The 23,460-nt window shown below is 50.3% G+C and overlaps 2 protein-coding genes across 2 annotated transcripts; one reads left to right on the plus strand and one right to left on the minus strand.

Annotated features, from left to right (window-relative positions):
- On the minus strand, positions 3,491–6,502 carry CCDC87 (coiled-coil domain containing 87). Its single transcript, XM_005699932.3, has one exon. The coding sequence runs from the start codon at positions 6,364–6,366 to the stop codon at positions 3,793–3,795; it is 2,574 nt and encodes an 857-aa protein (XP_005699989.2). The 5' UTR covers positions 6,367–6,502; the 3' UTR covers positions 3,491–3,792.
- CCS (copper chaperone for superoxide dismutase) lies at positions 6,507–20,446 on the plus strand. The gene is made up of 8 exons (XM_005699933.2): positions 6,507–6,658; positions 6,995–7,067; positions 14,647–14,784; positions 14,999–15,176; positions 15,750–15,810; positions 19,790–19,867; positions 19,939–20,042; positions 20,123–20,446. Exons 1-8 carry the CDS (start codon positions 6,620–6,622, stop codon positions 20,274–20,276), a joined length of 825 nt encoding a protein of 274 aa, XP_005699990.1. The 5' UTR covers positions 6,507–6,619; the 3' UTR covers positions 20,277–20,446.

Genomic DNA, 23,460 nt, shown 5'->3' on the forward strand with positions numbered 1-23,460 from the left:
TGAGCTAATGTTTCCCAAAATTAACTTCCCAATGACCATAATGGCCATGAAGGAACAAAAGCATTCTTTGAATTTTTTGTAAGACCCATCGGAGCTCCCAATACACTCCTATGTACTGTGAAACTCTGAGGAACTGCAGGAATGCAGTATGTAATGTTCCCCAAGGTTATCTGACCCTGGAACCCTTTTCCCAGGACTGTCACTCAGGACTAGTTTACTTGGCACACACTTTGGGAAATGCTGCACTAAGCCTCTTGACTTCCTCCTCCTGCGTGTTTACTTCTTAAAGGGGCTGATGCTGTAGCGCTTCAATTAGCAAACTACACCGTGAGGCAGCTGCCTGTTTTTGTAAATAAAGTTTTAATGGAGCACAGCCTGCTCATTTACTTATATTTTGCTATAATTGTTTCACACAACAAAATCAAAGTTGAGCCTTGGAACAGAAACCATATCGATCACCAAGCCTCAAATAGTTGGTACTATCTGGCCCTTTAAAAAGCTTGTTCACCCCTGCTCAAGTGTTGCTCACCTGGGTTCTGTGTAACCTCTAGAGAACACACCAGCAGACCAGGAGGGAAACCATACTACAAAGGCTGAATATAGCATATCTGCCTGGATGGCCAGTTTCATTCAAAGATAATGTTAAGCACCAACTTTATATTAAAAAGAAAAAAAACATGGGCAGGGAATTCCCTGGTGGTCCAGTGGTTACGATTCAGTGCTTTCTCTGCTGGGGCCAAGATTCCTGGTAGGGGAACTAAGATCCTGCAAGCCATAAGGTGTGGCCAAAAAAAAAAAAAAAAAGGTACATATTATACACTAGAATGCAAATCTTGCATAGATTTCAAAAATAAAAACTTTCAATTTCTCAGGCCTCTCAGGGTAGCACTGCTTTACTCTCTGCTCATAGCCTCTACCCCAATCCCTCATACCTGACCAAGATGCTTGCTTCTGTTCCTCAATTCTAAGGGTTACTTGGGTGGAAAAGTTTGAGAAGTGCTGCTTTGTTAGGAAAACACAGTAGAAGTGCACGCATCCATATCAGCAAAGAATGAAGAGAACTTCTGGACCAGGGGCTTTTACCTTACTTGTGCAGGCAGGTGAGGCAGGCTGTGTGCAAGAGCTTTCTTACCATAACTCACAGAATCAGTGCACCAAGACAGACCTGGGTCAGACAGACCTGGGCTTGGAGCCTGGCTCTCCCAGTAACTATCTTTATGACCTTGGGTTGGTCACGTTATCTGAGCCTTCATTTTCTCAGTGGTAAATAGTGATTAAAATACATGCTTCATGAGAAGTCTGAGAGATGGTGCAGAGAGAGGGTTCTGCTCACTGAACTCAGTAAGTGCTAATTCACTACTAACATGTCAGCTAAATTTCCTGAATATGTAAAGAGCTCAGAAAAATCAAGAAAGCAAAATAGTCAAAAACAATAGAAAAGTAGGGAAAGGGCTTGAGTATTTTACAAAACAAACAAACAAACCAGGGCTTCTCTGGTGGTTCAGTGGTAAAAAATCTGCCAGCCAATGCAGGAGACATGGGTTCCGTCCCCGGCGCAGGAAGATCCCACATGCAAGGAACAACGAAGCCCGTGTGCCACAACTACTGAGCTTGTGCTCCAGAGCCCAAGTGGCCCAACTACTGAAGCCGAAGCACCCTAAAGCCTGTGCTCCACAACGAGAAGCCCCCACAGTGAGAAGCCTGCACTCCACGATCAGATTAGCCCCTGCTTGCCGAAACTAGAGAAACCCAGCACAGCCAAAAAATAAGCAAATTACTTAAAAGAGAAAAAGCGCCTTTAAACTTAAAAAAAGACGCAACTTCACTCAGAGAGAGGTGAGAACACAACTCAAATAAGATACTGTTTTTTCACTCATTACATGACAAAGATGAAACTTTTTGATAATACTTCTAGTGAGAGTGGAGAATTATTATTACTATTGTCAGGCAGTGTGGCTGATAATGCAAATGCTTACAGCCTTTGTGTGCAGCCTCAGTAATACCTATCAAAACTACAAATGCTGGGACTTTCCCAGCAGTCCAGTGGTTAAGACGCTGCATTTCCAAAGCAGGGGGTGAGGTTGGCTCCCTGTTGGGGGAACTAAGATCCCACATGCCGCATGGCATGGCCAAATAGGAAAAAAAAAAAATATATATATATATATATAAACTTTAAACCATAGAAACAGCTGCACATAGTAAAGAACAAGGGTTTTTTTTTAGAGTGTTCTCTGTGTGTGTGTGTGTGTGTGTGTGTGTGTGTGTGTGTGTGTGTGTGTAAGATCTTAGTTCTCTGATCAGGGATAAAACCTGCGCCCCTTGCATTGGAAGCTCAGTCTCAATCACTGGACCGCCAAAGAAGCCCATGTCTTTGTTTGTAATAAGGGGCTGATCAAGCAAAATAAAAATACACACAGTAGGATACTATATAGCAACCAAAACAAATAAGGCAGCTCTATGTGTATCGATGTGGAATGAGCTTGGGGCAAGTTAGAAAAATAGAAAGCGGCAAAACAGGAGACAATGCTACTGCTGGTGCAGCTGCAGACGCAAGTATGAATACTATATTCACGTGTGTTCATACACACGCCCGGCTCTCTCTGAAATAATTTTCACATAATCCAACCTGCCCCCATTCCTTGTCATGACCCTTCTGACTCGTGTCTCTCTCCTCCTCACTCTGCTCCACCAACATTGGCCATTCTGCCTTTCTGGAACACCCCAAGCATCCGCCTGCCTTAGCTGGCAGGAACACTGTTGTCCCAGATGTCCACAGGGCTCACTTCTTCCCCTCCTTCAAGCCTCTGCTCAAATCTCCCCTTCCCGGCGAGGACTGCGGGGACTACACCAGTAAAATCACACCCTGCACGCTTTGTTTCCTCTTGCCCTCCTCTTTTTTGTTTCCAGAGCACCTAGCATCCTCCATCCTATTACCCAACGTGCTTCTGTACTGTGTTTATGGTCTAGTCTGTTTTCCCTCAGGAGAATGTAAACTTTACAAAGGGTAAGGGTCTTGGTTTTGTTCAGTGATAAAGACCCAGCATGAATACCTAGCTGGAGCTCAATAAATATCTGCTTTTGAATAAGGGAATAGAAAGATACACAAGCAACTGGCAACAGTTGTCACAAGAACAGAGTTACTGGAGGGAAGGATGGGAAGAAGTACTTTTAGTGCACACCCTTGTGCACTTTGTACCAGGTGCTTGTACGAATTGGTAAATAAATTTAATGGATAATTTTAGCTCTGCCAACAGTGCACTAGAACTGGAAGAAGTGACAGCCAACCCCTTTATCTGACATAGGAAGGTTCAGACGCACAGCAGTTAGGTACTCTGCCCAAGGTTACACAGGCAGGACTTAAAGCCACATCTACGAACTCCAGAGCATTAGCTCTTAGTCATCATGCCATTGAGCCTCTTGGCGTGGTGTTCTAATCAGCCAATCTAATGGCTCGTGATAGAAACACTGAGCTGAGGTGTTCCACAGGGGATGGTTTCTGTCTGTCTGACATTTCCCATTACAATGAACTCCAAGGGATGGTCCCAGTTCTTTTGATACATGAGACTTTGGCTGTAATGTGCATGGCTTGACAGAAATGGGACTACTGGGCTTGGGGCTTCTTTTATGAGAACTTGTGGTCAAAATACAGTGTTAATGTCAGTCCCTTGGTAGCTGGAATGCAGATTTCCTGAACCCTGCCCTCCCAGATATTTCTTTCAAAGCAGTCAAGAGGTCTGGATGAGCTGCTGTGTGTATGGGGGTGACAGAGAGATCTGAGGGTGCTTGGTTCGGTCAAAGAGTAATGGGAGTATTCCCTGGGGCTATTAAAGGATGGCCGCTGAGCTTGGTGGACAGGACCGACTGATGGGAGGCCCTTTTGGCCCGGGTTAGGTGGCGGACCCGCCGCCGCTGCTGCAGCCAGTAGAGCATCTCCACTTTGTCGTGCTTCATCTTGTCCAGGTAGCGCCGCCCCTTGAAGGTCACCGGCTCACCAAAGACTAACTCGATCTCCTCCAGGAGGGGAACCAAAGGAGCCTCCACCATACGGAGCTTCCTTTGGAAATGGCTGCGGATCTGATTCTCCTCCAGGAAGCGACTCAGGCCCATATCAGTCTTTTGGAAGAAGCGGTTAGGGTCAGAGGCTTGCCGCTCAAACCACTCCAGTCTCCCCAGCAGTATCTCCCGCAGCTGGATGGGCTGCAAGGTCCTTTCCCAGGCACTCACCAGTGCCGGCAGCTGCCTCAGGCGGGCGTTGGAGCTGTATTTGATGGCCATGTCCAGCCGGTCCTTCTCTGGAACGTCAAGCATGGACCAAACCCGCTCCAGACGCTTCTGCAGGCTCAGGATTTTGTGAGACTCTTCCAGGAGGCTGCTCTTAGTTTCTAGCCTGTGTTCCAGCACCATGTCCCAGTCCCACTCTCCTGGCACAAAATCTGGCTCGTCGTCTTCTAGCAAAGGGGGTGGGTGTTGGATCTTTATGGATTCTTTGATAGGGGCCACGGTCTCCACAGGACCCTCCTCTTCATACATTTGGAAGATGACATGGAGGAAATCTGTCTCCTGGGTGGTGAGGTACTTAAAATAGTCACCCACAGACAAAGTGCTTTTCCACCAGTTCAGCCATCTGGCCTTGTTTGACCACCTGTCCCAGCTTTTACTTGGTTGGAGTGATGTGAAGGAGGACATCTTATCTGCATTGGACTGTAAAGCGCTTGCTTTCTGGGGATAAAGTTCAGCCAGCTTGGTGTTGATGATACGATGCTGTTTTTCTTGACGCAGGAAGGCTGAGGACAGGAAGGCTGACCAGTCTTTATTGGCTGCAGGCTCAACCAGGGGCCCCTGGTCAAAAGTGAAGTGGTTGTTAGAGACACGGCTCATCAGCTCCTTGTAGACTTCCCTGATGCTACTGCCAAAAGTGCGATCCATATCCATTTGCTCAATAAGTTTGGGTTCCAGTTCACCAGTAAGGTGGTTGTATAGCACACCGGCCCCCTCAATGTGGAAGGAATCCAAAAAGTTTCTTCCTGAGACCTGTACAGCAGCTATCTGGACCATCTGATTTCTTAGCTTCAAAGTAACAGTCACTGGCTGTGGTTCAAGCTGAGGGGGTTTAGGGGACTGGAGGCCCCGATGTTCCGAGGCCTCTTGCTCCTCAAGGCTGTTCAACATTCTCTGCAGCTCTTCTAGGTGATGGCTAGCAGCTGGGCGGTAGGTCAGGGCCCCCAGGAGTGGGGGCAGCCCTGAGTCCAGCGGTGAGTACTGAGACCACCCCAGCTGCATATTCTTCATCATCTGCTTCAGGTCCTCAGCCACCGTGTCCCCTGCCAGCTCTGGTTTGCTCTCTGCCACCAGGACCAATGGAGTTAAGGGGCGAGGACTGAGTGGAGGAAGGCCCAGCTCATCTGCTAGCCTCCAACCCTCACGCAGAGAGGGCATGGACTGGCCCCTCTGGAGCTGGGAGTAGAGGGGCAAGTGCGAGGTGGGGGGAGCCCGTCTGCGGGGAGCCACAGAGGTCCCAGGCGGTGATGCAATCTGTGAACTGAAGGTGCTTTCTCTCCTCTTTTGCATGGAGGACAGCCAGCGCAGAGGCTTCTTCTTCTTCAGCTGGGGAATGGACTTCAATTCCTTCATTGGATCCTTTTCAGGCTCACTGACAAGGTCTCGCGGGCGGCTGAGTTGGATGAGGTAGTTCAGGCTGAGGTTGAAATGCGGCACTTGGGTGACGCCAGTGATGTGATGCCATGGGACCTGGAAGAGCCTGTAAGCCCCAAGGCCAGCGGCGCGCAGTCTGGGCGCGGAGACTCGGGCCTGCTCTTCTTTGAGCAGGGCAAGGAAGTCAGAGAGCAGGCTACGGTAGACGTCGGGGCCGGTGAGTAAAACTGTGCAGTCCCTGGCGAGGCTGGCGGCCAAGCGGGTAAGCGTGGCTGATTCAGTGAAGACGACTGCGGAGGTCGACATGAGCTTCTGGAGGTGCAGGTAGCGTACGAAGAGCTGCTCGCAGCTGAGCAGCACGTAGATCAGGAGCCGCTTCCGTAGCCTCTGATTGTTCAGGTGACTCATGCCAAGTTCGGGGGGGGGCTCCTGCCAGCTGCACTTTATCTCGTCCAGGATGACCTCGGTGAAACGGAGCCGTACCTCGTGAGGCGCCCGCGCCTCCAGCCCGCTTTTGGTCAGCCGCTCGGCTACCTGGCGGCAGACCAACTCCGCCGTCAGCCGTGGAACCGGTAAAGGCAGTAGCATCGGGACCTCCTTCGAGAGGTGCTCCTGAGACGCTGTGCGTGTCGTCCTGCTGGGGAAGAGCGACAACGGACGCAGCAACCGGTGGTAGATCCGCTGGAATTCGGGGTCCGGCTTATACGGCTCCATCTTAAGAAGAGGCGGCGCCCTCAGCGCCGGCGGCTCTAGCGGTTACTAAGGCAACGAGGGGCCGGAGGGCCCAGGTGCGCCTGCGCAATCCCTGCCCACCGTCGCGTGCACGCGGGAAGGAGCAGAGCCTTGAGAGCGCTCGCACCGGAAGGCGGGGCGAGGAGTGGCTTCCCGGGCTCCGCCTCCCCTTCCCTGCAGCGCGGCTCTGGGCTGGCGCTTCAGTTCGGGCCCTGGGGCTATAGCTGGATCCAGGATGGCTTCGGACTCGGAGAACCGCGGGACTGCCTGCACGGTGAGGGTCGAGGCCTCGTGTGGGAGCCTCGCAGGGCAGAGAACTTCGGCCCCTGGAGAGCGATCATTAACTTGAGAATGAGGGAAGGAGCGGACACCTGGGCTGGGGCCTGGAACCAGGGCTGGACGGTGAGAGTAGCAGGACGCTTGGCGTTAATGTTACGGGGTGTTGCTCCTGGAATGATCGATCGTGAGCGACAGTAAAGAAGGCGCTTTGGGAGGGGTCACATGGGGCGTTACTCTAGGCCTTTGAGGGTGGTCCTAGGGGAGGTAGTGAAAGAGGGTCGTGCAAGAAGGTTCCCCAGCTCCTATCAGCCCGTCCCTGCCACCCTTGCAGCTGGAGTTCGCGGTGCAGATGACCTGTCAGAGCTGCGTGGACGCGGTGCGCACGTCCCTGCAAGGGATCGCAGGTAAGAGCCAGATGAACTTTTGTGAGAGCAAACCGGAGACCTCGGGGAGGGGCTGGCAAATCTCAGGGCCACCCCGCTCCCGTTTACAGAAACAGAAATGAAAACCCGGAGAGAGGAAAGAATGTTCTCAGAGTCACACTGAGACCCAAAAATGGAGTCTAGTGTGCAGGTCTCAGGCCTGCTCTGCCAGATTTTTCTACTGGCCCTCACTGCCTGCCTTTCTGGTGTCTTAACCTCAGGTACCTGGAAAGTAAGGAGGTAGGCAGAGAATAGTCCCCCTACAGGGTGTTCCCTGGAAAATAGACAGTTCTTGCTTGAGAAGCAACATAATCTTGACAAAGCAAACAGCAGCCCTGGCCATGTTCTATCCAGGTAGCCCTGGATTTTTATTTTTCCCCACACTGCCCGGTATGTGGAACTTCCCCAGTCAGGGATCAAACCTGTGTCACCAGCAGTGGAAGTACAGAGTCTCAACCACTGGACCACGAGGAAGGTCCTTGACCTGGCATGATCAGCAAGCTCTGAGAAGGCAAGGCCACCAACATGGCCTGGGGAACTGCCTGTCTTTGAGTCTGTTAATTGTTTATTCAGTGATTTAGCAGGTATAGACCAGACACTGGGAGCTGTTTAGGGAGAAGGGTTCACAAGAGTTTCAGGCACAGCCCCTGCCCTCAGGTAAAATGAGCACTTGAGCATTGTGCTGGGAAGAGCCGTTCTTGAAGGAACTGCTTCTGAAGCTGAGAGACTGATGGCACTTGGCTCTGTATCAGGGAGTTGTGTGTCGCTGGGGTTAGGGGTATGTGTTCTAGAGTCAGACTGTTCAGATTCAAATGCCCTCTTTGCCACTTAATGGCACTAAGGCCTCATGCATGTTACTTTTTTTTTTCTTTTTTTCCAAAATGGAAGTCTTAGAACTTTATCTTTTTTTTTTTTTTTTAAATATTTAGTTATCTGACTGCCTCAGATCTTTGTTGCAGCATGCAGGATTTTTCGCTGTGGCTCATTGGCTTAGTTGCTTTATGGCATGTGGAATCTTAGTTCCCCGACCAGGGATTGAACCCATGTCCCTTGCACTGGAAGGGGGATTCTTAACCACTGGACCCCCAGGGAAGTCCCGCATGTTACTTTTTATGCCTGTTTCTTCAGCATTTAAATGTGCAGGATAATGGAAGCTACCCCAGAAAATCATCAAGAAGAGTAAATTAGTTAATATGTGTAGAAGCACTTTAGAAAAGGATTTTGGCTTGTAGTGAGAGCCCACTGAATTTTAGGACCTGTGAGAGGAAGGGCTTATAGAGGGTAAGCTGGTTGGGCAGAGGCATGAGGGGACACGTCATTTGTTTAAAGTTGTTCAAACTGGTTTACTTTGGGGTCCATTTTCACTCCTCAATATAGATTTTGTGTATTTCTCATAGGCTTCTTCACTCATTAGTTCATCTAGTTCTGAAGGGTTACTGAATGTCATCTTGATCAGCCAACCATCTTCATAACAGCATCTGTTGACAAGTCCTGGATTTTCTGCAGGAGCTTCATTCATTTCAGTTACCTCTCCTGATGGAGGAGAACTAGCAGCTTTCACACTTTACACAGCACCAGACTCCTCCTTTGTTCAATTTTGTCCCCAGTCCAGGCAAACTACAGGAAATGATGTCTCCCAAAGCTTCCTGTGCAAATATGCTGATTCTCACTGTTCCAGCACCGTTTCCTGTTGTTAGTCATGCGTGTTTGCCTGGGAATTTACACGTGGAGAACAGAGTGCCCGGGCTCTGCCTGCCCTCAGCCCCCAGAGTGCTCCATTTCACCTGAGGGCAGGGGCTGTGCCTGAAACTCTTGTGAACCCTTCTCCCTAAACAGCTCCCAGTGTCTGGTCTATACCTGCTAAATCACTGAATAAACAATTAACAGACTCAAAGACAGGCAGTTCCCCAGGCCATGTTGGTGGCCTTGCCTTCTCAGAGCTTGCTGATCATGCCAGGTCAAGGACCTTCCTCGTGGTCCAGTGGTTGAGACTCTGTACTTCCACTGCTGGTGACACAGGTTTGATCCCTGACTGGGGAAGTTCCACATACCGGGCAGTGTGGGGAAAAATAAAAATCCAGGGCTACCTGGATAGAACATGGCCAGGGCTGCTGTTTGCTTTGTCAAGATTATGTTGCTTCTCAAGCAAGAACTGTCTATTTTCCAGGGAACACCCTGTAGGGGGACTATTCTCTGCCTACCTCCTTACTTTCCAGGCACCTGAGGTTAAAACACCAGAAAGGCTCCCAGCGCCACTTTCACAGAGGGTAGAGATCCTAAAGCTGCATTTGCTTAGACTGTGTGTTTGAGGGTGGTGGGTGAGGGTCCAAGAAAACGGAGCCATTCCACTGTGAGTAGAGTGTTCTGACCACAGCTTTCCAAGGCTGTTAGCCTCTCTACCTCCTGTAAAACATTCTTGCTGAGAAAGCAGGCAGCTGGACTTCTGCTGAACGTAGGGCAGTTTCTAACCGTTAGCAGATTTCTCAGTGACCAGATAAAGACTTCTGGTGACTCTCTGTTTCCTAGCCTGGGTAACTGGCATCAGCTTGGCTTTCTCATGGGCTGGCTTCCCAGAATGCAGAGGAGAGAGAGAGATGAGTTGGTTGATTTGTTCTCTCCAGGAGGCCTGAGCTTTGGGGACAAAGGCTCTGCTTTCCTCCTAGGGGTAAGTGGGAGGCCCTGCCAACCCAAGGCTCACTCCCTTGAATCCTTATCATCACTACCCTAGAGCCCTCATGGCCTTGTTTTTTCTCCCTCTCTGAGCTAAACAGACAGGGGCCTGGCCACACTCCACACCAGCCAGACTGAACTGCTACTCTGCTAGGGAGCCAGCCCTCCTGGTTCAGACCCAGGTCAAGAGTTCAGGAAATGTATAGTCACAGGGAGCTTCTCACCGGGGGCCTTCCCTTCCAGTGCAGAAAAGTACCTCTTAAGAGATGTTGTCACTGCTCTGCTTAAAATCCTCAAACAGTAATAACATTAAGAGCTTCCCATAGGCCAGGCACTTTTCTAAGTGCTCTATGTGAGATGACTCATTTAGGCCTTCCGTAGCCCTCTGAAGTAGGCTGTATTATCATCTCCATTTGCAGATACAGAAACTGAGAAGAAAACTCAAACAGAAAGGTTGAGTAAGTTGTCTAAGGCCACACAGCTAGTACATGGCAGACTCAGGATTTCAACTCCAGAGCCCACACCCTCAACCGCTATATGCCGTGGCCTCTCCTGCATTAAAATTAAATCCAGATTCTTTGCTGTTGTCTGCAGGGCTTTGTTTGATTGGTCTCCTCTTGTACCTTCACATCTTAGTCTTCTCTTTACTCCAGCTGCAGCCACTCTGGCCTTTCTCAGACACATAGATGTTGTTCCCGTCTCAGGGTCTTTGCCCAGACTGTGTCCTCTGCTGGAATGTTCTTCCCTGACTACATTCAGGCATTTGCTTCAAGGCTCAGAGAGACCTTCTGTCTCGCTGAATCTCACTGTGCGTGCGTTCGCTGAACCCATGGTAGGCAAGGTGCGTGCGGGGAAGCTGGAAGAAAACTCAAGGAGCTGAAGGAACTGCAGACGCATTTATTCTCTCCTGGCTGGTGCAGCGACTGTAGCTGCAGACATAACATAACATAGGCTAACATAACATAACCTCCCCACCAAAGACTTTCCAGGTGGAGCTTATGTATGCTTACAGAACAAAAGTAGCCCGTGGCCAAGCGAGTACCTTGTGACACGCATGCGCAGTGCTGTTAGTGATCTCAGCTGTTACATAATCACTATTCACAAAATGTGCGGTGAGAGCGAGAGGGCATGGGGCAAGAGAGCCTGACCACGGCATCTTGGCTAGTTTGCTTTTTCCCTACACCTTCCTTGACCAGTCTGCCTAAGTGCTCATCCCGGAGTTGTTCCCTAAGACCTGCTTCATTGATCACACATTGCACTACCCGAATCTCCCTGAGTGTGTGTTTGATATGCATGTTCCTGCCCTGGAATACATGCTGCTCTATGGGGCAGAGACATCACCTGACTTGTTCCCTGCTGCATCCCTGCCGCCCGGAACGGGGCACGTGATAGGTGCTTAGTGTACGTTTGGTAAATGACTTGAATAGGCATGTCAATCCCTTGCACTTAATGCTTTGAGCCCTGGGAGCCTCAGACAGTCGGTCCTTTGGGGCCCAGTCCTACTTCCTGTGAGACGAAGGGACCAAACAATCAGCTTTAGGGTTGGACAGGCTGCCTTCTGAGCTTTGTGATCTCGAGCCAGCTGTGTAACCCCCCTGCCTCATTTCACTTGCTGGAGGAGGACAGTATCACCATCCTGATGGGTGTAAAGCGGAGCACATAGCTCGTGGCATTCCCCAGAGGCTCAGGCCCCAGGAGTGCCCTGCCATTCTCCCTACAGGCCCTTGGCACCCAGAAGCACCTCTGGGTGAACCCAGAGTGCCAAGGCTTCACGCCAGGTGGCCCAGGATGAGATGTTGTGTGAAGTGATGGCAATTGGGTTCTTTGGAGAATTTTCTCCTGGCAGAATTGCCCTGTACTTGCTGGGGAGGATATAGGTGTGTCTGTTTACAAATTCGGCCCCTCAACCTCAACCGATGCGGCTGGGACCTATGGATGCAAGCCCCTGGGACCTTTTGTCATACAGGCCAGATAGTCCTGCCTCTTGGATGCTGCCTCGTCCCAGTACCATTTCCGTGTTGCTTCGAGTTGGAAGGAATCTGAACAGCTGAGTTTCTTTGTCTGTGCCTCAGGGATGATTATACCCTCCCTGGTAGAGGGTGGGAGGAGGGAAGCCAAGGATGGAGGGAACTTGGATGGCTTAGCCTTCAGTCCACAGAGTGCTGGCTCAGCAGAGGGAAATGCCTCGTTTAACCTGCGTTTGCTGGGCTGCCCAGGACTCCTGGCTCCGGTGGGCTTTACTCTCACCCAGAACAGCAAACACACTAAGATCAGAGTAGAATGTTTGTAAGCTCCACAGGTGAGATCAACGTTCAGAGTTCCCAACCATCCCCTGTATTCTGGTTCAGAATTCAAATGTCCTCTTGAAAGGTTTGTGAGCCCTGAAGATCTGAATGGAAGAGAAGCCCCTTCTTGTCCTTCTCTTGGCCCGACAGCCCTCAAAGCCGAGTGTGTGTCAGAATCACCCTGCAGGCTGTGTGCACAGCAGGGTGACTCGGGGATTTGGAAGGCAGTTGAGAGCCATTGACCTTTGAACCTGATGCTGTGGACCACACAGAGGATTGCAGTCCACACAGCTTGAGTTATGTGGGGAAAGTGGGAGCTGCCGCAGGATGATGGGGGAGGGGGCCCCAAAGCTGGAGGCTGGAGCTGCTTCTCAGGGTGAGCAGTGTCTAGGCGAAGTGCTTGGAAGGTGGAGCTAGGCTTCCTGGGATGAGTTCGAGTCCCTCCATTTAGTACAGTGCAATGAGTTTGAGCAAGATCTGGGAGTTGGTGATGGACAGGGAAACCTGGTGTGCTAAAACATGGGGTCTCAAAGAGTTGGACACAACTGAGCGACTGAACTGAACTTGGAGCAAGTTCTTAACTTCTCTGTGGCTCAGTTTTCTCACCTGTAAAGTGGGGGTAACAGTGCTCAACTCCTAAGGTTACTTGTGTTAATACAGGTACAGTATGAGAAAGCCCACAGTGCATGCTCAGTAAATGTTAGCTTTCATAATGATGGTGATAGCCCTGTCTTTTTTTTTTATGTGTGCCGGCTTTATTGAGATATAATTTATGTATTATAAAATGCATCCATTAAAGTATACATTTCAGTGGTTTTTAGTATATTCACAGAGTTGTACAACCATTACTACTATCAATTTTTGTATTTCATCACCTCATGAAGAAATTGTACCCTTCAGGGGCTTTCCTGGTGGTCCAGTGGTTAAGAATCTGTCTGACAATGCAGGGGACACAGGTTCAGTCCCTGTGGGAAGATCTCACATGCCACATAGCAACTAAGCCCGTGAGCCACAACTCTTGAGACCACATTCTGCAGTTACTAAAGCCCAGGTGCCTACAGCTCGCAGTTACCTGAAGCCCAGATACATAGAGCCTGCATTTCACAACAAGTGAAGCCACCACAATGCACCACGCCTGTGCAACACGACTAGAGAGTAGCCCTACTCACTACAACTAGAGAAAGCCTGAGCGCAGCACTGAAGACTCAGTACAGCCAAAAATAAATAAAAATAAATCTTAAAAGAAATTATACCCTTGAACTATCACCCTCCTGTTCTCCTGCCCCCTCATCTCTTTCAGTCTATAGATTTAACCTATTCTGGATATTTCATCCACAGTGACATCATCCAATATGTAGTCTTGGTAACTGGCTTTCACTTAGTGTTTTTAAGGTCCATCCACATCACAGCATGTGTCGGTGCTTCATTCCGCTTTATGGCTGAATGTCTACCATCGTATGGCTGTACATTTTGTTTATTCATTCATCATTTGATGGGCTTTTGAGTTGTTTTCACCTTTTGACTATTATGAACATTGTGACTATCGATAGCCCACTTATTTTTTTAAGATGTATTTTTTGGCTGTGGTGGGTCTTTGTTGCTGCCTGCGGGCTTTCTCTAGTTGCAATGAGTGCGGGCTACTTTGTTGTGATGCTTGGGCTTCTTATTGCAGAGGCTTCTCGTTGCAGAGCATAGGCTCTAGGTGCTCGGGCTTTAGCAGTTGGAGCACGTGGGCTCAGTAGTCGTGGCACATAGGCTTAGTTGCTCTGTGGCATGTGGGATCCTCCCGGATCAGGGACCAGGCCAGTGTGCCTTGCATTGCAAGGCATATTCTTAACTGCTGGACCACCAGGGAAGCCTGATAGCCCACTTTTATGTGAACAGTTTTTCATCATTTATTTTTTCAAAATTGAAATATAGTTGATTTATGATATTGTGTTCAAATATTTTTTAAAGAACTATCTATGTTTCACAGGGCTACCCAGGTGGCTCAGTGGGTAAAGAATCCACCTGCAATGCAGGAGATAGAGGAGATGCCAGTGCGATCCCTTGGGTTGGGAAGATCTTCTAGAGGAGGGCATGGCAACCCACTCTGGTATTCTTGCCTGGAGAATCCCATGGACAGAGGAGCCCGATGGGCTACAGTCCATAGGGTTGCAAAGAGTTGGACACGAATGAAGTGACTGAGCATGCTCACATGCATCTATGCTTCAAACATAGATGAATAACTCTTGGCACAAAATAAGAACTCACAACAGTCCTGGGGGCAATGTGACGTTATCCTCACTTCCTAGAGAAACAAGCTCAGAGAGGTTAAGGGCCTGGACTTCCCTGGGGGTCCAGTGGCTAAGATTTGAATCTTCCACTGCAGGAGCCAAGGGTTTGATCCCTGATTGGGCAGCTAAGACCCCACATGCTGCTTGGCACAGCCGGAAAAAAAAAGAGAGAGGTTAAGGGCCTTACAGCTAGAAGGTGGCTTCGGAGCTTGCCTCTGGCCACAGAAAGGTGATGAAGCTGGGCATGGTGAATCACCATCTGTTTCTTTCTTCCCTGCTCCCAGCAGAGAGGTGCTAGCCCTCTGCTGCCCTCTGCCCCCTGTCTTCTAGGCATCCAAAGTGTGGAGGTGCAGTTGGAGAACCAGATGGTCCTGGTGCAGACTACCCTGCCCAGCCAGGAGGTACAGGCCCTTCTAGAAGGCACTGGGAGGCAGGCGGTCCTAAAGGGCATGGGCAGTGGCCTGTCGCGTGAGTAACCACTATGGCCTTGGACTCTCTGGGAGGGAGGTGGCCTGGGTGTGGTACAGCTCTAACCAACCGTAGGATCTGGGGGCTTTGGGATGGAGAGGCTTCGGGGAACGTGTGAAGGTTACGTGGGGCTCTCTCCCTGCCCTTTCTAAGCTGATGAATGGGTGGGGCTGGGTGAGGTGGTGAGCCAGCCCTGGTGTCTGATACCTTACAGAGAATTTAGGGGCAGCCGTGGCCATTCTCGGGGGGCCTGGCCCTGTGCAGGGAGTGGTGCGCTTCCTGCAGCTGACCCCTGAGCACTGCCTAATCGAGGGGACCATTGATGGCCTGCAGCCTGGGCTGCATGGACTCCACGTCCATCAGTTCGGGGACCTCACGAGGAACTGCAACAGGTGAGTCCTCTGGAACTTCCCTGGAGCATCCTCATTGCCCTGGTTGTGCACCCACTGTGCGCAGGGGGCTGTACTCAGCTTTTTACACATACATTCACATATGGTCCTCACAAGTACCCTGGGAGGTGTATACACACAAGCCCAGTCTACAGATGAGAAAACTGAGGCTCAGAAAGGTTACATGTCTTGTCAAAAGCCCTAGAGCATGTAAATGACAGAGTGGGAATTTGAACCAAAATCTGACTTTGACACTCCTGCTCCTGGCTCCCAGGTGGAAGGTGACTCCTGAACACGGGAGGGTCAGTTCTCTGTGAGTGTCATGGTGTTTATCATGCTGCGGTTAGTGTTTACTCATCCATGTTAACCCGGAGGCCTGCTGAGGACAGGTCCCGTGACTGATTCTTCTTAGAGATCTCAACCCAGAGCTTGGTGCAGAGTGGGCCCGTTTGTTGAATGAGTGGATGAATGAATGAGTGAGTGAATGAATGGAACAAATGTAGTTAAAGTAAAAGGATGGATCACCTGGTCCGTGAGCTGTGGTTTCACTGCCTACCTGCTATCTTTTCTTCTTAGCTGTGGGGACCACTTTAACCCTGATGGAATGTCCCATGGGGGCCCCCAGGACTCTGAACGGGTAAGTGTTGGTCTTGGGCTGGGAGAGAACCCGAGATCTCAGAGGCAGGGCAGGCAGCTCTTGGAGCCTGAGAGTGTGATTCCATTTGCGGGGAGTCTTTCTCCCTCACTTTATTTTGTTCGGTTTAGAAACATTTATAGACACTTCCTGTGCTCAAGGCCTGACCCTGTCTCACAGCCTGGTGAGGGAGACACTCAGATCTCCGTGGTTGCAGCACAGCCACAACATCTTTGCAGGAGTCTCTGGGAGGCCCTGGGAACCCAGAGCAAGCTCCAGACCCAGTCCCAAGGGCACAGGCAGTGGGAGAGAGCTTCCCAGAGAAGGTGATGGTGTGGAAGTTAAAGGTTTTACCTAAAGTAAGAAGGCTATTCCGGGACTTTCCTGGATGACCAAGGGCTAAGATTGCGAGCTCCCAATACAGGGGGCTTGGGTTCAATCCCAGTCAGGGAACCAGATCTCACATGCTGCAACTAAAGATCCCTCGTGCTGCAACTAAGACCTGGCACAGCCAAATAATAATTTTTTAAAAAGGTCGTTTCTGACTCTGCAGCTCCTGGCCCTGGACTTTCATTTTACACCAGAGAATTGGCCCCCCTCGGCTGTGAGTCACATGCCACCTTAATGATTTTTGCCTTATCTGAGTCCTACTTGTTCTGCTAGTTACTCAATGTTTTGATTTAAACTGGCTGATTTTTTTTCCCCCTTAAGTAAATTTAATTTATTTTTAACATTTTAATCTATCACGGAACATGATTTCAAACATGTTCTGAAGTGGACAGACTAGGGTCCCAAACCCCTGAGTCCCTGTGACCCAGCTTTAACAGTTGCCAGTTTGTGGCCAGTCCCATTCCATCTACACCCCTGGCCCTTCTCCATTATTTTGAAGAATATCAAGACGTCGTTCATGTAATTCAAGTAGATTTATTTTGAACGAGAAACGATATTGCCACAGAAAATGAGAAACCAGTGCTTCTAGCCCCAAGAGAAGGATCGTTGTAAAAATAAATCAGTGCAGACCTTAAAAGTGTCATTAGGGGAATTCCCTGGTGGTCCAATGGTTAGGAGTCTACATTTCTGCTGCAGGGGGCACGGGTTCGATCCCTGGGTTGGGGAACTAAGATCCTGCAACCCATTCAGTGTGACCAAAAAGAGAAAAACAGTGTCATTAAACGGCTACAAGGGACTGCGGCCTGCTTATCTCGTTTAGAGTGCTTAGTGAATGTTAAGAGAGGTCCTGGGTGCTGTCCGGGAGGACCGCCTTCTCTCCTGGGGATGTTTCCATCTCCTCCTCTTCTGTGTGTTCCCCTCCTTGCGAATCCAGTACCAGGGCAAACAAGGGAGAACATGGTGTGTGTTTCTTAATTCACGTAAGTGATTATTCTCTCTTTGTTTGACTTTTGACAGCTCTGTCACATTTCTAACAGTCAAAAGGTTTTACCTCTCACCCGCCACCCGCTAGGCAGCTGAGGAAGCCTTTCTATCGGGTCCGTTGCATAGCGCCACGCTTGTGTTCCCTGCGTCAGTTACCTATTGCTGAGAATCAAATTACTTTAAACGTAAGAGTTTTATTTTTTTGTTAGTGGTGCGAGGCTTGCAGGATCTTAATTCCCCAACCAGGGATTAAACTGGGGCCCTTGGCAGTGAAAGCACCAAGTCCTAACCACTGGACCGCCAGGGAATTCCCAAACTTAGGGGTTTAAAGCAGCAAGCACTTGCCATCTCACAGTTTCTCTGAGGCAGGAATCTGGACACAGCTTAGTCAGAGCTTCTGGCTGAGTGTCTCTCAAGGCCTGATTTGGGGAAGACCCACTTCCACACTTGCGCGTGTTGCTATTGGCAGGCCTCGCTGGGTGTGGGCCAGAGACCTCAGTCCTGAGCCCCGTGAGCCTTTCCCTAGGGCAGCACTCAGCACTGCAGCTGCCTGTCCTCAGAGCCAGAGGGAGAAGGCGTCCAAGACCCCGGCCACACTCCTTTTGAAACCTAAGTTTGGAGGTGATGCCTGGTCCAGCCCACACTCATCAGGTGTGAATTGGGGGCGCTCCCTCAAGGCCATCTTCCTCATGAGCCTTGAAAGGTGCTGAGCAGGTGAAGCAGGAAGAGTGGGAGCAGAGGCTCAGCACGGGCGCCCCACAGAGCAAGCCCTGGAGGCAGGAACCCTTGAGACTGGGTTCTGAGAGGAAGTAGAGTTTCGAAGGGCAAGAGACTACCTTGCCCCGCTGCCTTGGCCTGGGCCTGCGAGGGGTGGGGCATCTGAAGGGTCTGGTGCCAGCTGCTCCATTGTACCCAAGCTCTTGTACAGATGGAGGAAAACTTGAGCAAGGGCTCCATGACCAAGCCACCATGGTGACTGGCACGTTCCTTTGGGATTTCAGCATCTGGTTTTGCCCAAACAGAAGTGAATTCAGTGAGGGGATTTATATCCAAGCCTGGTTGTCCCTTTGCACATCTCCTAGCTGGTTTCCATGCTTCCTTCTGCCCTCCCCCTGCCCTGCTCCAGTCCCTCCCCTCCCTCTCCGCATGCTGCATTTGAGAAATTGCTCCAAAGCATGGGGTAACCATGTCACACCCCTCCTGAAACCCTTCTTGGCTCCCCAGTGCCTGAGGGTACAGATCCCACGTGGCTGAAATTCGGTGCCACCAAGCCCAGTTCCACCCACCTGTGTGCAGGGGAGAGACCTTCTGCTGCCCGATGACTCCTCTGAGCCACACACTGGGCACTCGCATCCTCCGCCCGGTCCTAGAAACTCCTCCCCATCCCTTACCTTCCCACCACAAAATGCCTCAATACCAGGTGCAACACAAAAGTGCCAGGTGTCGGCAACAGAGGTCCCCCAGGAAAACAAGATAAAGCAGAGGTGGCTCTTCTCGCTGCTTGCTCATCAGCCCCATCACGTGGCAACATCCTTTGTGGCCAGCCCAAGGCAAGGCCATGGGTACCAGTCCATGTTGGCAGGGATCCTTCTGCCCAAAGTGTCAGGTTGGGGACGGTTTATTTGCACAGATCCTACTGTGACTCGCCAGTAGGGTCTTGTCACAGGGAAACACAGTCACTGTTGTAACCCTGTTTTGCAGCCACTAGTCTGTTCCATGTGTGCCCCACAGTGTTCCAAACCCCTTGAGGGCGATTGACCACGTACGCATCCCCAACCCCCAAACCCCACCTGGCAGAGGGTGTCTGATGTAGGAGGTGCTCAGTAGCTGTGTTGTTGTTATTTTAGTCACTAAGTCGAGACCAACTCTTTGTATGAACTGTAGCCTGCCAGGCTCCTCTGTCCATGGGATTTCCCAGGCAAGAATACTGGAATCAGTTGCCATTTCCTTCTCCAGGAGATCTTGCCAGCCCAAGGATCAAACCCATTTCTCCTTCACTGGGAGGCGGATTCTTCACACTGAGCCACCAGGGAAGCCCCCAGTAGCTGTGTTAGCACATTTTTATACCTTCAAGAGGAAAGGTGGGCAGAAACAGTCTTGGGGGCAGGATATGCCCTCTGCTCCTGTGTTTCTTCTCTCTGTTCCTGGAGGCTGGACATCAGGGAAGGGATGCTGGCTGCCTCTGATGGTCAAGAAGCCAAGCTTGGCCAACTTAATTGCAGGGGAACTGCAGGCTGCCAGGGGCTGACAGAATCATCGGGAGGCTGGAGAACTGGGCTTGCAAAGAAGCAGGAAGCGGGGTCAATTCTGAGGCTGGGATGCAAACTGGGCAGATACTTCATAGGGGAAAGCAGTCTGGGGTAGTGGCGTGACTTCCTAGGAAGAGGGTCACTGTGGCCATGTCCAGTGTGCCATCATTCTACCCAGGATTTTAGTTCCAGGGAGAGAGAGTCCAGTTGCCTTCTGTGTGTCCTGGGCTGTCCCTTCATCCTACCAGACTGAACCTGTAGGAGGACACTGGTGCCCTGGGGACAGGAAATCAGACACTGGGAAGCCAGAAGTCAGCCGCCATGTCCCATGTGCCCTCTTCCCCCGGCTCTCACTGCAGCACCGCGGAGACCTGGGGAATGTCCGTGCCGATGAGAGTGGCCGAGCTATCTTCAGAATTGAGGACGAGCAGCTGAAGGTGAGGTGGAGGAGAAGGCAGGGACCTTTCCTAACAGATCCAATGTCTGAGGCTGTTGTCTCCCCTCAAAGGTGTGGGATGTGATTGGCCGAAGCCTGGTCGTTGATGAGGGAGAAGATGACCTGGGCCGGGGCGGGCATCCCTTGTCCAAGATCACAGGGAACTCGGGAGAGAGGTGAGCGCTCTGCCCACAGTGCACGCGGAGACCTGGAGGGGCCCAGCGGGTGCTCAGCTCGACCCCACCCTTTTCTGCAGGTTGGCCTGTGGCATCATCGCACGCTCTGCTGGCCTCTTCCAGAACCCCAAGCAGATCTGCTCCTGTGATGGCCTCACCATTTGGGAGGAACGGGGCCGGCCCATCGCTGGCCAGGGACGGAAGGAGCCCGCCCAGCCTCCTGCCCACCTCTGAGGGCGGCCTCTGCCTCCAGTCTGTCACCGTCCTCCCTGCTGAGCACCGTCCACTTCCAGAGGGAGGCCCTGCTCACCCAGTCCTGGGAGAACCAGTGTGCAGGCTATTTTTGATCTCAAAGGGTTGCTTGCTCTTCCCTTGGCAAATTAAAGTTTTATTTTCACATGGAACTTTGTGGTTTGTGTCCCCTCCTCCCTTAAGGGGCTTAAGGAAAAACAGCCCCTCTGCTTCTGTCCTCCCTGTCGAGGGCCACCTCTTGGCTTTGGAGGCAAAGAAAACTAGATTCAAATCCACACACTTCTGGGGCTACCCAGTGGTTAAGATTCCATGCTTCCACTGCAGGGGGCATGGGTTTGATTCCTGGTCGGGGAAGTTTGCATGCCACGTGGAATGGCCAAAAAGAAAAGAGAAAATCCACACAGTTCCTGAGGGCCACTTCCTTATCCTCAGGGTAACAGCGAAAGACCATAGCAGACATATTTCTGTTTGTGGCCTGACCCCCCTCCCTTCACTATGGCCAGTTGGAACCAAGTGGACACCTGACCCCTTCGGGGCCTTGCTTTCCTGAAGAAAGCAATGCAGATCCATCTTCAGTTTCTCCCTGAGAGTATGGGAGCTGTGGGTGGGCCTTTTCTCCCTGCCTTTGTCATTGCTGTTCAGTCGCCAAGTCGTGTCTGACTCTTTGCGACCCCATGGACTGTAGCACGCCAGGTCTCCCCCATCCTTCACTATCTCCTGGAGTTTGCTCAGATGTGTGTCCATTGAGTCGATGATGCTATCTAACCATCTCATCCTCTGCAGCCCTCTTCCCCTTTTGCTGTCGATCTCTCAGCATCAGGCTCTTTCCCAATGAATTGGCTCTTTGTATCAAGTGGCTAAAGTACTGGAGCTCAGTTCACTGATTGCCTAAGATGTTAATGTTCATGTTGGCCATCTGCTTGACCACATCCAATTCACCTTGATTCATGGACCTAACATTCCAGGTCCCTATGCAATATTGCTCTTTACAGCATTAGACTTTACTGTCACCACCAGTCACATCCACAACTGAGCATTGTTTCCGCTTTGGCCCAGTCGCTTCATTCTTTCTCCCTGCCTTAGGGACTGAATATCAGAAAAAGCTGATTGATCTGCTGGGGAGGAGGAATAAGGCAGATTCACAGGAAGAACCTGAGTCACAGGAAAATGCCAGATGCTCCTGAGTCCCTAGTCTGGTCCTTCCCTGAGGCCAGCTACCTCCTGACCTAGAAGTCAAGAGACAGTTCTGTATCCCTTCCAATGCATCACCACCCACTTTTTTTCTTTTTTAAATCTGGCTTGAGTTGATTTCTTTATTCACAATAAAAGACTTAATTGGTGGAATAAATAAAGTGCTTGGCATAGGGCGTAGCACACGGTAGGTTAAGGGAGCAGTGGTGGTGAATCAGGCTCCATGTGGTGCCTGGAGGCAGACTGAGCCAAGCTCCTGTCTCACATAGATGGCCAATATCCAAGGACCGGTGTATAAGGCCAGGAACTCGGGCTCCCTACTCATCTGTTCTGCCCCCCGTCCCCCTAGACTGTGTCTCTCTTGCTCATCCATGACAAAGCTGCTTTCATGCCCAGGTAGCTAGGCTGGCAAGGTGCAAACTTTGCCCCTTACACGGACTGCTTGGAGCTGGGTGGGTGGTTTCACAGTCTGTTGGCCTTGGCTTAGATGTGCCTGGCTCTGCTCCCATTCCCCGGGCCCTGCCTGTTTCCCCATCAAGGCTGCTGGCTCTGCCTCTGGCCCTGTTCTTTCTCACCAAATCTACATTGGTTGCTTTCCAGCTTTCCTTGGTTCCTGGGGAACCAAGTCCTTTTAAGCCTAGGGCCCAGATTGTGTTTTTCCACCTCAGAATCATTGCAGAATCTCCTCCTGGACTCTGCCCATAGCCAACCTCCTCTGACCTTCATCTGGAATTCTAGCTAGTTTAACCCATTTATGGCTAAGCTGCTCACCATCCCCTGCCACTCTCCTTCTACTCCTAAGGGATCAATATTCCCATTAGCTTTTCTCTCTTTGAAATTCTCAGCTGTGTGGTTTTCATTCGAACTTTGTTTTTAAATCACAGAATACTGTTCAAATACCTTGTAACCCCATCTGTAAAGCAGAAATGGAACTACAACCAAAGATGCTTAGCTGTGACTAAGCTCCCCCAAAGCCCTGGAGCTCTAGGGAGCACAGCTGGAAAGTGAAAGTGTTAGTTGATCAGTCATGTCTGACTCTTTGCAACCCCATGGACTGGCCCTCCAGGCTCCTCTGTCCATGGGATTCTCCAGGCAAGAATACTGGAATGTGTTTCCATTTCCTTCTCCAGGGGATCTTCCCAAACCAGGGATCGAACCCAGGTCTCCTAGATTGCAGGCAGGTTCTTTACTGTCTGAGCCACCAGGGAGGCTTCCAACTTCCTGGTCCAGTTAGAAAATCTTTGCCAAGCTCAGGCATTTTTGTCTTATCTCCCAACTTCTGCTGTGTCCAGAAACCATCTGTTCTATCATTAACCAAATACTGTTCTTCAACTCACTTTTAAACTTATTTAAGAAGGAAAATTTACACCAGGTGAGTGACTCTAATTTTAAAAAGACTGTGGGGTTCAAGTTCAAGTGGGGTTAAAGTTTGACCTCTTACCTTCTGAGATGGCCTATACTCTGTGTGGGAAGTGTGTTTCTCTCTAAATAAATCCACTTCTTCCTCACAAAAAAAGAAAAGAAAACTTAGTCATATTAGCTAATACCTATATAATGATGATTAAGTGCCAGGTTCTATTCTGAACATTTTACATGCAGTAATTCATTGAATCCTCATGACAAAGCTACAAGGTAGTTCTGTTATATATTTCTTTATTTTTCTTAGCCACAACTTGCAGCTTATGGGATCTTAGCAATGAAAGGGTGGAGTCCTAACCAGTGGACCGTCAGGGAATTCCCAGTAGGTTCTGTTACTATCCCAAATTACAGATGAGAAAAGAGAAACACAAAGTGATTACACAACTTGCCCAAGATTACATCGCTAGTAACATGGCCAGATCCAGACTCAGACCCAGGTACTCTGGCCCTAAGGCTGTATTGGTTCTCATTATAAAGTATGAAAAGCAAGAGTCACTTGTTATAAGTTTGCAGGGAATTCCTTGGAGGTCCGGTGGTTAGGTCTGCCTACCAATGC

The sequence above is a fragment of the Capra hircus genome, chromosome 29 (genome assembly GCF_001704415.2).
Source record: "Capra hircus breed San Clemente chromosome 29, ASM170441v1, whole genome shotgun sequence".
NCBI lineage: Eukaryota > Metazoa > Chordata > Mammalia > Artiodactyla > Bovidae > Capra > Capra hircus.

Bases quoted from the DNA above. Each gene is read 5' to 3' on its own strand.
- CCDC87 (XM_005699932.3), bottom strand. From the start codon at position 6,366: ATGGAGCCGTATAAGCCGGACCCCGAATTCCAGCGGATCTACCACCGG.
- CCS (XM_005699933.2), top strand. From the start codon at position 6,620: ATGGCTTCGGACTCGGAGAACCGCGGGACTGCCTGCACG. The intron at 6,659-6,994 runs GTGAGGGTCGAG...CCACCCTTGCAG, and splicing joins ACCGCGGGACTGCCTGCACG to CTGGAGTTCGCGGTGCAGAT. The intron at 20,043-20,122 runs GTGAGCGCTCTG...CCTTTTCTGCAG, and splicing joins ACAGGGAACTCGGGAGAGAG to GTTGGCCTGTGGCATCATCG.